The 16,786-nt window shown below is 39.9% G+C and overlaps 1 protein-coding gene across 13 annotated transcripts in view; it reads left to right on the top strand.

Annotated features, from left to right (window-relative positions):
- The window catches only part of CPED1 (cadherin like and PC-esterase domain containing 1), a 252,263-nt gene that overhangs the window by 229,347 nt on the left and 6,130 nt on the right, over positions 1 to 16,786 (top strand). For 5 of the 13 annotated variants that reach the window (XM_073238530.1, XM_073238529.1, XM_073238533.1 and 2 more), the window contains 4 exons: positions 4,182 to 4,402; positions 4,624 to 4,755; positions 5,160 to 5,247; positions 8,651 to 8,797. In XM_073238530.1, the coding sequence (XP_073094631.1) occupies positions 4,182 to 4,402; positions 4,624 to 4,755; positions 5,160 to 5,247; positions 8,651 to 8,797 (588 nt within the window). Of the gene's footprint in view, positions 1 to 4,181; positions 4,403 to 4,623; positions 4,756 to 5,159; positions 5,248 to 8,650; positions 8,798 to 11,108; positions 16,246 to 16,786 lie in introns of those variants that run through there. The other 8 variants (XM_073238531.1, XM_073238534.1, XM_073238539.1 and 5 more) reach the window with 6 other exon arrangements.

Raw genomic sequence — 16,786 nt, 5'->3', positions numbered from 1 at the left:
CAGCTTTTTATAAAATTTAACTGAAATCTTCCCCACCACAATATATCCATACCATAGTGTCATTGTAAAAAATGAAGAGAATTCAAATGGATTATACCGTAATGTGACCTGTTGGGAAGACATTTATGCTGCTTCCAATTTGTTTTGCTTTTAAAATACATTTTAACACACATCCTTAAATATTTCCTAGAAATAAAATTCCTTAAAAACTGCCAATTTGTACACACAACAGCAGTTTCCATTCATCCACTTAACAAATGGGAACTGATTTAGCCCAGGCACTGTTGTAGACTTGAGATTCAACAGTTAAAAAATTAAAGATTAAGGCCCTCTTTGTGGTGTTTACATAATAGCATATGAGAGGGTCCATTTCTCTAAACTACTAATAATATGGTTGGGGCATTTAAATCTTTGCTACTTCAGTAAAAAGTAAAAAACTACTTATGTTAATGTTTTATTGCTGACACTGGTTATTTTTATCATTGCCTTCTGATTATTTATGTTCAAAGGCCCCATTTTTTTCTTTGATTGCATATGCCAACCAGCACCTGTGCATTCTAGTGTGAGGCAGTAATTTTCACAGAAGAGAAGAGTCATTTCCAAATTGTATTGCTAGTTATAAATATTTATTATGATAATTTAGACCTTTTAAAGTAGAAATTGACCTTTAAAACATATAATCTACAAATTTCCGTTTTAAAACTTCATCAAGTTGAATGATCTAAAATATATCAAGATTGATTATGAATCATGGGACTGCAAAAATATTTTGATAATCCCTGATTTTATCAATTATGTGTGTGTTTAAACGCTGTCATTTTGACCTCAGATATCTTTCAGTTAAGAATACCAGTTAACCTCTTCCCATAACTGCCTCATCTACAGAATGAACAGTCCAAGTCACAACTGCATTTTTATTTTAGGTCTAATATATCATCTCTATCTTTCATGAAATAGAAAGGCCTTGGGATAAACGAATGGTCTTCCCAGAGCTATATCTACCAGATTCAAAATATGCTCTCTAGCTATTTGCAATTCAGAAGAACTTGGTTTTTGCAGTTGATGGTGAGGACGCTTCCTTCTCCCATCCCTGTAGCTTCTGTTAGTCACTGTCAGCCATGGAGACAGATGGTTCTGACAGTGCTGATTCGCTCCAGGTGCTAATGATCTCTCTTCTGCTTCTCCACCCAGGGTTTTAGTTTCACCAGCAACCCTGCAGGTCCTGGGAGGGCAAGAGAGCTGTGGTTTAGACATTTCCTATCTTCTCTAACATTTTCTCTAAACGAGCTGATGAATTTAAAGTGCCTAGCAGTGCACTGCAAGGCATCTGAAAAGGACTCAAAAACCCTGCTTGCCTTTCCTGTGCCTTCATTCTAGCTCACCTTCATTGTGCACTTACTGTGGGCCAGGAATAAGATGACTATTTAAACTCTCACTCAAGTCCCCTGAGGTGGTGCTAGTATTATTTTCCCCATTTTACACTTAAGGGAACAAACCTCTGGAGAAGTCACACAACTGGTTAAAGATTAACTAGTTAATAAATACCAGTACCTGAGCATCCTAAATCACAACTCTTTTGCCTCTGACATGCTTTGATAAGCTGCATCTTCATAAAACCCACAGAAAAGAGTGGAAATCTAGAATATTTTTTTCTCTCAGTAATGTACAGCTACTGTGGTTTTCCTAAGCCTCTGTATCTCTCTCTCTAGCCCACAATACAGACACCCAGTGATCTTGCTGGTTGCCTGGAGATATGCTAGGAGGGATTGCATCTTGATACTGAAAAGTACTTGTAAGAAATTTAGTGGAAAACCTGAATCTCAAAGGTCATTTACTAGTCTTAAGAGCTGAATTGCATGTCCACCCAGCCAAAGTTACATGTTGGAAGTCCTAACTCCCAATGACTGTGTTTGGACGTACAGCCTTTAAAGAAGTAACTAATGTAAAATATGAGTGGACCCTAACCTGATATGACAGGAGGCTGGGACACGGACACACATAGAAGAAAGACTACATGTAGACACAGGGAGAAGATGGCATCTGCAAGTCAAGGAGCAAGGCCCTCAGAAGAAACCCACCCTGCCAATACCTTGATTTTGGATTTCCAGCCTTCAGAGTGATGAGAAAATAAGTTTCTGTTATTTAAGCCACCCAGTGTGTGGTACTTGTTACCGCAGCCCTGGCAACTAACCAATACAAATGGAGCTGGATAATTACTAGTATCTGAAACTAAGAGCTTTCCTGATTATTCAAAGTTCCCTTTTAAAAATAAGAAATCTAGACCAGAAAAAAAACCAGAAGTAGCTATAGGTCAAATCTGGTAGGAAGAATTTCAAGTGCTTTCACACATTATTTTATCACACTGGAATTCCATTGCCTCTAATGGAACTTGAACACAAGGATCAGTGACTGGAACTTGGTGATTCAGCGTAGCCCAGTGCTGCTCATGACAGCAGCATTTGATCTGAAGGCAAATTGCAGATGCCTTCTGAATTTCCTCACACAGCTACTTGAATACACTTACCATGAAAAGAATAAACCTCTGCAGATTCTCACTGAATTTTCTGTGGATAAACAGATAAACTAGTGCCTGAGAAAGGATGGCAGTGACTGCTGCTCAAATCGGAAGAAAACGCGTGCATGACTAATGGAAAGAGAAAACCCAACAGAGAAAACCAAAGAACTAAATGAACCCGTCCAAAGACATTAAAAGTAATTGCCTCTAACACAAGTCCTTTTGACTTTCAATTTAATCAATATTTTAGAAGTGCATGCATGGTACCATGGGGGAAATGTGAATTTAGAAATTAACCCTGACTCTGACCTCAAATACTTCTTAATACGCTACAAGGAAAACAGACATGGACACAAATAGCCAACATTTCATGTAGTCGTCGATAAAATTTGTAATGGAAATTTTAAAGTGTAATGAAATCAGGGAGGACAGAAGGTCATTCTGGCAGGAGCCCTGGACGAGAGCTGCTGAGAGAGACATTTGTGTCTGGCTGGAGAATGTGTAGCATTTACACAGGTGGGGTGGCAGAGGGAGGAGCTTTGTAGGCAGGCAGATTAGCACAAGGAAAAACAGATGTTGTTGAGTGCAAATCAAGTTCAGCAAAAAAGTAGGAATCTGACCTGATTCCATGAGAAGAGGCGAAGAGAGGATGGGGCCATTGACCTTGCACTTGGAGTTGAAGGACCCAGGTTTGGGTCCTGTGCTCCCGCTTCACTAGATTTATGACCTCGATCTTCTTAAGCCTCAAATTCCTCATCTGTGAAACAGAAATAATGGCTCAAACCTCACGATTGTGAAGATCAAAGGGAATACCCTGTGTGAACTCTCTACCTAGCAAAGGCTGATATGCAATAAAATCAGCAAAAGTTAGCTGCACCCAAGGAATTCAGATTTGGTTCTACAGAAAATGGGGAACCATAGGTTTTGGAGTCTGAAAGTAAGAAGCCCAGAACTAGGCATCTTTCCCACTGATTTATCCCAGCAGCGCTGTGTGGAGAACGCATGAGAGGGTGGCCATCGTGCAAGAAGGAAGGCCCAAGAGGAGAGTGCTCTCAGCAGAGTTTTGAAGCAGTTAAGAGCCTAAAGCAGGCGGTGCTGGGCCGGGGCGGGGGAGCACCGTGAAGGAGCTGATGGGTGTGAAAGGCTCCCAGGGCAAATGGCCCCGGGGCGTAGACGACTGGTCAGAAAACCAGATTCTAGTCTTGTGACCCTTTTCTCAGAGAGTGGCGTGGCCTCTACTGAGCTGTCTAACCTCTGTGCTTTCTCTGTCTCTGCCTAACCTCTCCCAGTTTTCTCATCTACAAAATAGACTGGAAACTCTCTATGTGTTCTTACAGCACTAAATTCATGTCATTTGTATCAATACGACATGTTAAGCTGATTAGATGAGAAAGTGAAGAGCATAAGGGAGGTGAAGAAACTGAGGATAACATAAAGCAAAAGGCTTTAAACATGACTTAGTGTGTCCGTAGATGACATCATTAGTAGGAATATGGAAGAGAGGAAAGTGAATGATTTGGGGAGAATATGGTAAATGTCATCTCTAACAATTTAAAGGGCCATCCTCCAAACAGTGAGACTTGTGACCTTATGTGTATTCAACAAATTATTTTATATTACCTCTTCTCCCATGTAAACATTCAAAAGCAAATATTTTCCTTTTTAGATTCTTTTCATTGGAGATTCAACCAACAGAGGCATAATGTACTATCTGATTGAAAGACTGAATGACACCTTGCAGGAATGGCAGAAGGCGCATGGCACAAAAGTCTATCACAACATCAATGGGGGAAAGACTTTGATCAGTTATTCCTACTATCCCCAGTTCTGGATAAGCCCTTCGTTAAGACCAACATTTGAACAAGCACTTGAACATCTCTTGCAAAGGTACAATGGAACTCTTATGGACAGCACAATGCCACAATGTGCTGATTTTACTAGCTGCCATAATTACTCACTGTATGTCAAATGTGCTGAAAAGTTTAAATACCAAGTTATATGGCTGAAAACGAGTTGGAAATGACAAGGAGGTCCTATAATCAGGATGCCAGATATGGTTCAGTGAAATGTGAGGCAATGCTGTTAAAATGTTTACCATCTGTTTCAAGGCAACATGTGTCTCTCTTTCTGGATGCCAGATCACATCCCCTGGAGAATACGGGCCAGACTATATTGGTCGTTGGTGGTGTTCAGTGGCTTAATTCCAATCACCTGGAAATTATTCACAAGGTTTTGAAGAGGTAAATTTCTGCAACAATAATTGTCATTAGTATTCTAAGTAAAAAAATAAAAGTTGTTCTTGATGTAAATGAATTTCATCAAGATTTTATTGAAAGAGCAACTTGTAGTTTAGAATTACATACTAAAAGTCTAGTTTAAAATATTTCAAGATACTTTTGTGTCCAGTCACAAGACGGCTCTTCAGCATCCAAATTTACATTTACTACAGGTCAAAACATGCCCACTGACACATAAAACTCTACCCACCAAAAGAAACGAATATACATCAAATCTATAAAATGAGAATTTAGTCCTCTATGCCAATTATCACATGCTAAAAGAATTCCACTCTCTTTGTTAGCGTCAACACAAACATCTAGAAATGTACAAAGTTCATGACTCTGGAATTCTCACTATTTCATAGGGAAAATTTGCTCAATATCCTTGTGATCATTAAAACTTTGGGAATTGGATTTCATCTGCCAGTGAATGGAGTGCATTTCTTAACACAGGTAAGCCTATTTCCTCTAGACTATATGAACTTCATGTTTCCCATGAGGATCTTTGCTGGTTTCTGAAAAAGGACCCAAAAGGTACAGCATAATTTTTAGCAACTTTCATAAAAATCATAGGACATCTTATATTTAAGGATTATGGCTTCAAATCAGTTATAGTTATTCCTGGAGATAAGGAAACTATAGCCCATAAACATGTTGTAAATGAGGGTTGGGGTTCATGAAAGAAGAAAGGGGGTGCCAAACTATGAAGAATAAGGAACTGAGGGGTAGATGAGAGGAATTATGTTTTAGGTCTCTCCTTACCCCACTAATGCTTCATCTACCTCTAAAGGCTCATGCTGAGACCACAGATGAAATTGTCAGTATCAGTGAGGACTTTAGGCAAGACTGGCTTTTTTGAAGATTTCTGATTGCTTTTTTAAAAAATTGCCTTTGAAGTAGTATCATTAGCTTTTCCTCTGGTTGGATATTAGTAAATGACAGAAGTTAGACATCTCTGACCAGTTCTTACAGAAGACAGTAATTAGTGTCAATACTGAACAGAAGTCTCAGAAAAGAGAAGACCATCTGTAGGTAAGAGAACCAGCTGCTCTTGTTCAAGCGAGGAGAGTTCTCTGGCAGTCAGGCTTGTGTGCAATTGCTCAGGGAAACTCAAGGGAGCACTGGGAACTGGGGAGCCAGGAAACTTGCTGTTTACTATGTAAGCTGAGTGAGACTTATTTATGTGGTGGGGTTGAGCACTTGTAGCTTTACCCAACACCAATGACACGATCCCATGCCATACCCATGATGCCAAAGCAGAGCTGGTAGCAAGTGGCCCACGTGAAGTCTCCAAATTCAGCCTCTTGGAGTTGGGAGGAGTTAAGATCATTTAAAATGAGCTGAGGTATTTAGTATCTGGTGTAGGTAATGAAAGGGTTAAGACAGATGGGGACTGAAGAGGGGTCCTTTGATATTTGTCACTATGGGCTGTGACTTGAATCTCCTTTAATGTTATTTGAAGGCCACAGACTGAGACTGCAACTCCTTCCTAAAGACTCTCGTAGCTCCACTTTGTTGCTTTGATTGTGACTCTCACAGGAACTGGAGCACTTTCACCTGTTATTATATTTAAGTTGCTAACTCAGAATCAGTTCATCTCAGCAGACAGCAAACATTTCTTCTGCACTTACCATGGGCCAGCTACAGTGTTAAACAGTATGTTGCCACCCAGGTTTTGATGGTGTTCATCAGACTGAGTGAAGCCAAAGGAAGGAAGAAGAGGGGAAACAATAGAACAAAGGAGAAAGGGATATCCAGCAATATAGCAAGTGGAAGGAAGCAGAAAATAAATCTGAACCCCTCTTCATATGCTTACGTGGCCATTCAACACTTGGCCTCTACTTTCCTCTGTAGACTGCTCCCTTGTGACCAGTTTATAAGCATGCACACACACACACACACGCACACACGCACGTGCGCGTTTACCACACCACTGAGCTCAGTCATGCTGAGCATGTTTCGGCTTCTCAAGCACGCTGTGCTCTCGGTCACTTTCAGGTTTTCAGAAACACTTCTCCGTGCCTGCGTGCATGACATTTTGTGTGATGTGTGACTCACATCACAACTAGGGGTGACTCACACCTGAACCTCAGCAGGGATTACCGTGCTGCAGAGATCCAGCTTGCCCTTGCAAGAGGACCAAGATCCAGTCCCTTTTCCTTAGTGTGGGTCATCTCGGAAAGACCATCCCAACCCCAAAACCCCTAGTGGTATCGGTGAAAGCCTCTATGGGAATTGCATCGCTCCCTTTTCGATGTGGGCCCTGGGAACATCCTCCTGTTAGCAGCCTCCATGCAAATTTTCACCTCAGAGTCTATTCCCTGGAGAACTGACCCTTCTGTAGGAAGTTTTCTAGAAACTGCTTACTATAAAGTAACTTTCATAATTAGATACATTAAAGTTTAGAAAATACTTGTAACTGGGCAAGAAAAAGCATGTCAACAATATTGAGCATCCTTTTTTTATGCGATGACACAGACCAAATTTGCATCTTGTCTCTCTTCTTGATTTCTTCTTCACAAGCCTCTTTCATTCACTGCCTTTGTTTGTGGGTAAATGCTTCTCTTTGCATGTTACATAAAGTAGACACGCAAGCCCAGTGCAGAAGACAGGATACTAAGAAGACATATTTCCGCAGCTTCTTTTACTGTGTGGCTGAATTAACGAATGCAAGTAGTTTGCTCTTTCACCTGGAAAATGAAAGTCACTTTTGCCCTAGAGAAAAAGGCAAGCAGAATGCAGTTCCTTCCTTGTGTCAGTTGGGGATCTCCTAGAAACAGACACCAAGACAGGATTAGCAGAATGAGGGGATGTATTAGGAAGAATGCCTGGAAAGAATAAAGGGAAGGGGTTCAGGGGGAGGCAGGAAGAGTTTCAGCTCACAGCACACAATGCCGATCACTCTATCTCATGCCAAATATTTGTGAGTGTCTGTTTTCTGTTGGGAACTGTGTTTGGCTATACTGTGTCTGATGTGAAGGCAGTGGGAGATGGATGGAAGAGTTTCAGGCTCTGGGAGAGTCTTAGCTGAGCCCACGAGGAGTCCCACAGCTAGAATGGTTAGGGGAGGAGACCCTCCTCTCAACAGTGGACCTGACCTAAAACGCCCATTGAATGTGGTCATTGTCTCGGACATGGCTGGGCCAGGAGCAATATGATCCAGAGAGGCAGCAGCTGGAACCTCCACTCAATTCTTCCGCTTCCTGAAGCACACTCCCCTTCCCTGTTTCCCTGCTCCCACCAGCTAGCAGACCTCGTTCTGCCCAGCAACCTTTTCTTAAAGCCCAGCTGTCCAGTTGCCCTCCTGGCCCTGCAGAGCTGGCCCCTTTTCCCTACCAGCCAGGACCTTGTGTACTGACTGCCAATAAAGGACTTAGTAATTGTTTACACATTGATGTCTCAGAGATCAAGATTCATTTATCCTTGTATTCCTGCCCCTCAGCGCAGAGCTAAGCACAAAACACACTAATATTCAAATGACTAAATGAATAAGAATCTAAATAGAGGTAGTATTTGTGATTTTCAAATCTTGGCTTTTAAACTTTAGAATTTTAGATATTTCAATGGATCATTGTGGGCAACAAACATACCTTTGTCATAGAGGGGCAAATTGCAAACTGTGTGTCACTATAAATATGTATGTATTGCTGGTTTAGATAAACATGAATGTTTATACTTATATTTTGAATAAGAGAAGTAGAACGTGTCTTCATTTAAGAAATACACATGAAATCAATTATTTATCTCACAATAGGACCAATCTGTAAAAATGGTGACACATGATTTCTACCTGCGATACTAAATCATGAAACAATCCTCTTAATAAAAGGTCTCATTCTTCTGCTTTGCAATACAGAGTGAAGTTCAGAACTTGTGGAAAGAAAATTTGGTTATTCTGGATGCTGCAAAAACATATGGCTATGAAGTGGTTGACACCTTCACCATAACAATGGGGAGATACAAAGAGTTTTTGCAGGGGACCTGTGGATGTCATTTCCATGAGGTATTTATGTTAGCTTTCTAGTTTTTGCAGCTTTTGATTTTTAAAAATTTCTCACTGCATCTTCAATTGCTTTGTTGATCTCATTTTGCATTAAAAAATTATGTCAGGAGGAGATTAAACGATGTATTCATCATCACAACTTGAGACTACAAAGTGAGGTGTTAAACAAAATCAGTGTTTATGGAGACACTTGAAAATTAGGATCACTGGGCAATGAAAGCAAGAAGGTGGGAACCTGGAGAGCACTCGCCTTGTCGAAGACAGTCCAAGCCTTCTCCTCAGAAACTGTGTCCGAAGAAGGGGGCACGTGTCTGTCGTGGAGGCAGCTTGAAAATCAAGACAATGTTCTGTGCTCAACTAGGCTAAACTAGTGAAGGACCCTCCCCCATTGATTTATCCAGTACGTAAACAGGAGGGCCTGTGTTTTGAGTAGTTTCCCCTCTAGCCCACAGTGGTGAAAAAGATTTTATTTGTAGCCAATAATTAAATAGACTTAGCTGATAAGATGACAGAAGAAAATAATTGTATCCTTCCCCTCCTGACCCTTCTCTTCAAACTCTGGGGATTATTTCCCCCCTATCACTTGAATGAACACTTTGTGAGCCCCATAGCTTTAAAACCAGTTGCAGATAATAAAAGGACTACAATCTCTTTTAGGCAAAAGAAGAATATCATGTCAGTACTGAAACTGCCCAGTCCTCGTTTTAGCCACATGAAGCTATTCCCCGCCCCAGGCGTGCGGCGGTCTCAAAAGCCTGACACAGGAGAGGCTGCAGGAGGCTTCTTTCCTATTTCCTGATCTTCCTTTGTCCTCTTCTCTCACCCCTTTCTTCACTCAGTCATCTAAGATAGGAGATTTTAAAGACAACAGAAGTCTTACATGACCTGCATAAGCAGATCTGCATAATCCATGTGCTTTCTGGGTATATAGCATGCTAATTCTTTCTTTTTAAGATGCTTTTGTGGACTTCCTAGAAGACACCTTTCAATGGAGCCCTGTTACTTCCTTGGAGCCAATACCTCTCGGGGCTGCACCTTCCACAGCCCCTTGGCTTCCAGTTGTCCATCCCTCTGTTACGGGGCATGTTGCCCCTAGAGGAATCCCCTTGAAAAATATTCAAAATCGCAAGCACGAGGCTGGCTGTAATTGGTTACCCACAATTGGCCCACGAGAAATACTCATTCATCCTTGCTCTACTCTTGCCTTTTTCTCTCTCTTTTGCTCTGCCTCTCGCCCTCACTTTCTCATTCTCTCAGCCACCCTAAAGCTGATCTTTAGCCAGTGTCTCATACTAGTTCCCCAAACTCCAAAGGAGACAGGTCCAGCTCTCAAAGTTGGTCTCTTGAAGCCCCCTTCACTTGGCTTAAAACAAGGGTGAAGCAACTTCCTCCCCAAGAGGGAGAAAGACCACAAAGCATTTGGAAAATTTCTCACATAAAAATCCTCTCTCTTCCTTTCTCTTCATTTCCCAACTGTTTTAATGAGACAAAGGTTTGCAAAACTGGACTCTTCATACTTTTGCAAGTTTTGCATGCATTGTCCAGACATCACTTTGGAATATGAGGTTGTTCCCTCTAGATCTCAGGAACTTCAGCTGAATCTGGATGGAGAGTGTCTCTTTTGATTATCCTGTCAGATATTGATCATTGAGTCTCTTGCTCTTTCTTGAATGCTCCCTTTTGTAAACCAGGATGCAGTCACTAGTGGGTTAACTAGTGAGATGACAGATAAAGGTTTCTTCTGACCCTGTTTTTCCAGCCCTAAGATGACTGTCAGAATCCATCTCGGCCCTCAGAGTCTTTTGAACATCCAACAGTTCTTGACACTGTCTTAGTTTTTCGTGTTCTACTAAGACATTCATGTTGTATTTTTGTATGACAAATGGAACTGCATCTCAGAGAAGTGAAAGCCTGCCCCACAGTGGAGTGCACGGCATTTTAAGTTTTGATCTAGTACCTAGAATCTTGGCCATGCCGTTGTAGAGCAGGTTGTAAGTTATAGGACATGGTGTGTCTACCTATTTCTTCCATAGGAAAATATAACATCCTTCCAATGCCTATCCTGTTTGCAAAAAGTTAAGACTTAAGAAGACAAATATACGAAGCTTGGAAGAGGAAAAAACAATGAACTCGCAGCCCTGTATCGTAGTTGGCTGCAAGCATAGCCAAAGGTTGCCAAACCCACAGAAAATGGGGACTTGAAAGGCAATATACAGATTGCTTTTACCTCTTTCAGAAACAGTTTATTTATTTTTACATAATGTGTCTTCAATTAGTATTTTGGGGGAGGGTATCTGTTTTTCTCTTTCAGAGCTCTGGAAGTCTAAAATGAAGTCCTCCAATGATTTCCAGCATGACTCCAATTAAAAACAGAAGATGCCCTTCCCACATGATTGCATTGCATGTATTTCCTGCCACAGCAGCAACCAGTTGACACTAGTAGTCATGGAATTTAAGAGCAACAAAAAAGACTCTTTGAACCATCAGAATTAAAATATTGGCTTTTAATTATTACTAATAAAAACCATCCTTAATTTGCAAACAATGACTTAAACAGGTCAGATAATAATATTTCACTTATGTGATTTTGTAACTTTTTGTGTGAAATTATCCATGTACAAGTTCTTTTTTTCTTAAACCCTGTTTATAATATGTGCTGTCTTGATGGCAAACTATATAGTTACCCAAAGCTCGGTTGGTTTTGGAGCAGTGTTATATACATTTTCAAGTTTTCATGTTCAGGCTGAAATACTTCTGGAAGCATTTGCCTTTCCAGTTAGAACATAGAGCTGATAAGATCATCTTTCTCAATTGACTCCCTTCATCACTACATCTGTAAACCCATTCGTCACTTAAGCATGATTGTTGCTTATTGAACAATTTGTACCATTTGTACCTCAGGAAGTTTCTAGTGCTGACACTGATGTTTTATAATCTTTCTAAACCATCACCCAACATCTTAAATTACTTGTTAGCTTATTATAAGCAATCAAAAAAATCTAAAGCTCCTTGCAAAGGGTGGTTTGATGATAAGTGTAGCAAGCCAGGAAAAAGTAGGCTATTGGTCTCATGCAAAACATATTAAAGGGCAGAACCTTGTTAATAATAACCATTTTTTCCTCTGTGCTCATCTTCTGAGCTGGCAAAGCAATTTGTCATACAGTAATAGCAAGAATTAAAATCCGCAGTGTTAGAGCCATAGGAATGTGGGTTGGGGAGCCTTATATTTTCTAGTGTTCAATTAAACCACGCTCACAATAGATTCACAGATACCTGAGAAAGATTGGTATAATCATCAAAGTAAGAACTTGATGTGTCCTCTTTGATTTGTGGTGAGAATTCTACCATAGACATAACAAACCTGCTCCAGTGGGCCCTTTTTGCCATAGGTATGATTAAAGGTCTTGGGGCACGTCTCTTTCATCTGTCAAGGCACTGAGAGAGAATACATTGCCGCCGTGAATCTATAAACAATTTCCCAACTGGTGTGCATCAACTTTGAGTAAAATGTTCCTGCTGATTAGAAAAGCAAGTATTTCTCTTCATGGATGGAAATGGAATTTTGTTTTCCTAATGTTCATGCAGGACAAACACGGGTTCCAGGTAGCTCTTATCCAAGAGAGATTTTGGATGGTGCCTTTAGTGATGAGGCAAACATCTCCTATGAACAAAGCCTGGAAAGGATGCAAAAATATTCTCAGCCCAAACCCAGCTGCAGAAGGGGAAAATCCACAACTTATTATTATTATTATTTAGTCTAATCAGTTGTACAGACCTTATACGATGTCTCTGTTTTCTGGCAGATGTACCTTCAACTTTTGACTCAGTCAAATAAAGAATCCAAAAACCAAAAACAACTCTCTGGCATTACCACCCAGCACCAAAGCCAACAGGTTTCCTGTCATTCTGGCACCAGGGAAAGAAGAGATTTTTAGTTCTTTGCCAGAAATGATTCCCCTTTATTATTTAATCTTCATTCTATATTATTTATTATCTAATCTTAATTAAATAAACAAAGCTTATCTGGCCTAAGAATGCTGTCCTTCTGGTTGATGGACCTAAAGTTTTTCTCCTCCAAACTTTAGAAGTTTATCATAAACAAAATGAAGGAAAAAGAAAAAAACCTTTAAATTTACCTACCTAAAAAACTGAAGTGATAACTTTTAGAGAAAAAATAAAAACTGATTCCAAATTTAGTTATCTATATTACATAGCAGATTCCAGAACTTAACTATCAGCATGACTATTTTTTAATAAACTAGGAATGGAAATTTAATCCACCAAATTTATTTGAGTATCTATGTAAGCATTATGCTAACTGCTGTAAAATGAGCTAAAATAACATTTTGTAGGATTCCTGTAAGCATCTCAAACTCAACACATCCCTAAAGAGAGAACTAGTATTCCCTTTAAACTTTCTTCTTCTCTAGTGTTTCTGATTTTATTCTATTGCACTGCCATTTACGAACGAGGGTCATTCTTGATTCCAGCCCCCAGCAACTTCCAACCTATAGTTACTGAGGCCTGTTTACCTCCTAAATATCCTCCCAAGTCTTTGTGGCACTGTGTTCCAATTTGCCTCAACCTTGTTTATTCTTTTACTTAACCATCCAACATTTGTGCATCTAGTTTTTTTTAGCTGAGCAGTAGTGATACAAAAATATATAAGACTACTGTGTCTGTCCTGTCCTCAAGACATAGTAGTCTGAGTGTCAGGCATAAGAACCCATATTATGAAACAATTAAGTAGCATGTTAGAGATATAAATAGGATATTGTAATAACACCAAGATGGGGCACCTAATCCAATATGAGGATTGAGAAAACCTCTCCTGAAAACTGTTCAGGTTGATTATTAAAGGATAGGATAAGTAAGTCCTAGCCAAGGTTACAAGGTGATGGCAGAAGGAAGGCCATTCCAACCTCATGGGACAATGGGTGCCAAAGTAGCTTTGAAATAACCTAATGTTCTCTGGAAATCACAAGTAATTACGTATATTGCAGAATATCAATTACAAAAGGGGACTGAGAAAAGTGGGCTAGGGCTAGATGATGGTAAGAGTTTAGACTTTATCCTAAAGGTGAGAGAAAGCCAATGAAAGGTTTTAGAGAGACGTTAGATTGTCATGTCTCTATTCAAATAGAGAAATACAATAACAGTTATGAAGGACTATTTGAAAAAGGACTAAGTCAAGGAGGGAAGCTAGACTTTTTCAAATGTCATGTGGGAGATGATAAAGGTTCACCCAAGCCAGGACAGAGAGAGCAAGCATAAGAGAGGGAGACAAAACACAAGCCCTATTTAAAAAGAGTAGTATCTGTAGATCTTATCTGTGACATGAGAGAATAGGATAATCAAACGGAGGATGAACAAAGAGTGTCAGCAGCTCCATACTGCTCTAGTATAATGATCCCACGAGGCAGTTGTACATCCCAGCTTCTTCAGTATTGGAACCTAGAATGTCAGTATGCCTAAGAAAGAGTTGCCAACCCCTCACTCTTTCATATTCTTTACAATAAACCCTCATTTCTGGGAGTTTACTACCAACTTTAAGGGCCCAGCTAAGATGGACTTTGAACTGCCTTACTTAGCATTTCCTCCTTAATGTTTTAATATTCTAGTCTGGTAAAAACAGGACCTGCGGTTTGGGAAATACCATATACTCTTTCTCTTTAAGCCTTCTCAAGTAATATTAGTATTTTAACTGATCCCAAAAGCCCTTACAGCAAAAGAACTGTTTAGCTTAGTTTGACCCAGTTTTTTCCCAAACATTTTTGACTGTAGAACCACTTTTCTTTTTTTAAATAACAGCTATTAGCACCTCACTCAACACACTTAGGGAAAACTAACATAGAGGATAAGGTCTGAAATCACACGTGGAGTACAGATTAAATGTGACAGATTGACCACAAGCATTTATCTTCTCTTCCACTGGAAACTCCACTAAAAAAAGACTTTAAGACATAAAGCTATCCACTCCCCACTCCCAAAAAAAGACAGAATAAGAAATAACTCTTAACAGACAAGAAATCCGAATTCATCTTAAGAAGTTTGATGAGCCTACAAAAAAGTTACAAAGCCGAATGAGAGGGGAGAAGCCCACTCAGACGTGACGCACATGTGCTCCGCAGACCTCTGGAATGGCTCAGCTCTCCAGGGGCCAAGGCTGAGGAAGACAAGGCTCAGAAAACAGTTGGTTACAAGTTTGGGTGCAAAATTGGTGGACCGTGAGCCCCTCAACCCACCTCACGTAGTCAAGAACCTAGGTCCGTACACACAATCCCTTTTAAAATTAAACAGCAGAGAGACGGGACTCCGAAACACAAGTATAGCAAAGAACAAATTAAAATAGAGGCTGCAATCAGAAAAATGAAAGTGAAAATTGACACCTGAACAGTGGAGCTCCTGAACTTCCTCTAGAATCCAGCAGACAGGCAAACATATGGCACCTCAGACAAGAGGATGGATGAGAAATTGAATGGCACCAGAGAATCCCATTGAAAAGGCCGGAGTCGGGCTGAGTAGATCCGGACAGTGAAGCCAGCAGCTGGGAATATTGATTCACACAAATTGTTTCTACATAGCATTTTAGTGCGATATTCTCATATAAAAATTCTAAGTTCAGGAAAGATAGATGGAAACAAACACCTGTGAGTTAAGGTCAAAATAGATTTAAAGACCCAAGATGTACCTCTAAACAGAGCAGGGTAGGAATTTAGTTTGTAATCAATCAGACCAATGAAGAATTCAGTGACATGAATATTCAGCCTCTTGTGAAACTGAGTTTAAGGCAGCAGAGTTAGTCTCTGGGGAACTGCATGGGAGTACAAGATAGTGCCAAGAGTTCATCATTAAATAGGTAAGCCACTGGTCTGTATCCCCTTATAAGCAATCTCCCCACCTCAGAGAAGAATTTGTTCTCAGGGCCAGAAACAGCTCTGTCTCAGGACAGGAGTTAAAAAGGCTCAACTCTGAAGAGTAAGAAGGATTGGAGATGTGGAAGGAATAGGGGAGACTGAGACATTGCAAATCTGGAAACATGGAATAAAAAACACTCAAAAAAAACCCAAACAAAGCAAAACAGAAACCCTCATTCCTGAAGCAAACTTTAGTCTTACCCTCTTATCCTTAGCATCTTTGACCTATTCACAAGTTGGACTCCCTTCAATCAAAGCACAGCTGATTTCATGTGGCCATAATTAATTATCGGGGACAGCAATGAAAGAATTCATTATTATCTGTAAAAATTGCAGGATTTCCTGAAATGCAATTATGAATTATAAGGATTGGCTTCTAGCTAGTGTTTGTTGCTTTATTTTTATCCCATCTCTGTGAATTCTTAGGCTACTTTTTCAGCTGGTTGTAAATTTTGTCGCTGGAGCTGAATTGACTGTCCTGTCTGCATAATAACTATACCAAATAAAAAGTACCGCAGTCATATTCATTTATCTTAAAAGACTCCATAGGCCCATTTTGTCTTATTGGTATGTTTTCCAAGCTTAGAAGCCATTGTCCTCATTCTTCTTCAGATCCCACCCCTGATCATGAAACAGGTTTGTAATCAGACCATTCCCCACCCCCTCCCCCAATCCTCCCCCACCGCACAATGACAAATTAAAGACAAGGAGTTAATTTAGATTATTTAAAGAGGCCAAAAAAATTGTCATTTAACACTCATCTTTAAAGTAATGTAAAACATTGCCAAATCACACATTTATGCATTATTAATCACATGTACTAGTTCCTTATCCCTCTTGGTAGACAGGTCTCTTTATCAGTGGTCAAATCATCTGCACCCAAATTTAGAGAAATATTTGGAAGCATCAAACTATAGAATTTGTATCTGATCAAAGTGATCACAGTAAATGAACACTTTAGTCTTTTGTCTCTGGTTCAAGATCTAAATCTTTCACTGATTTTTCTAATCACTCAACTTTTTATTCTTTTCTGTCATTGTTATTACTATTATGCCTCAGAGGTAACCTAACA

The sequence above is a fragment of the Manis javanica genome, chromosome 6 (assembly GCF_040802235.1).
Source record: "Manis javanica isolate MJ-LG chromosome 6, MJ_LKY, whole genome shotgun sequence".
NCBI lineage: Eukaryota > Metazoa > Chordata > Mammalia > Pholidota > Manidae > Manis > Manis javanica.
The sequence above is the reverse complement of the archived record's forward strand: the minus strand, read 5'-3'. Positions and strand labels throughout refer to the sequence as shown.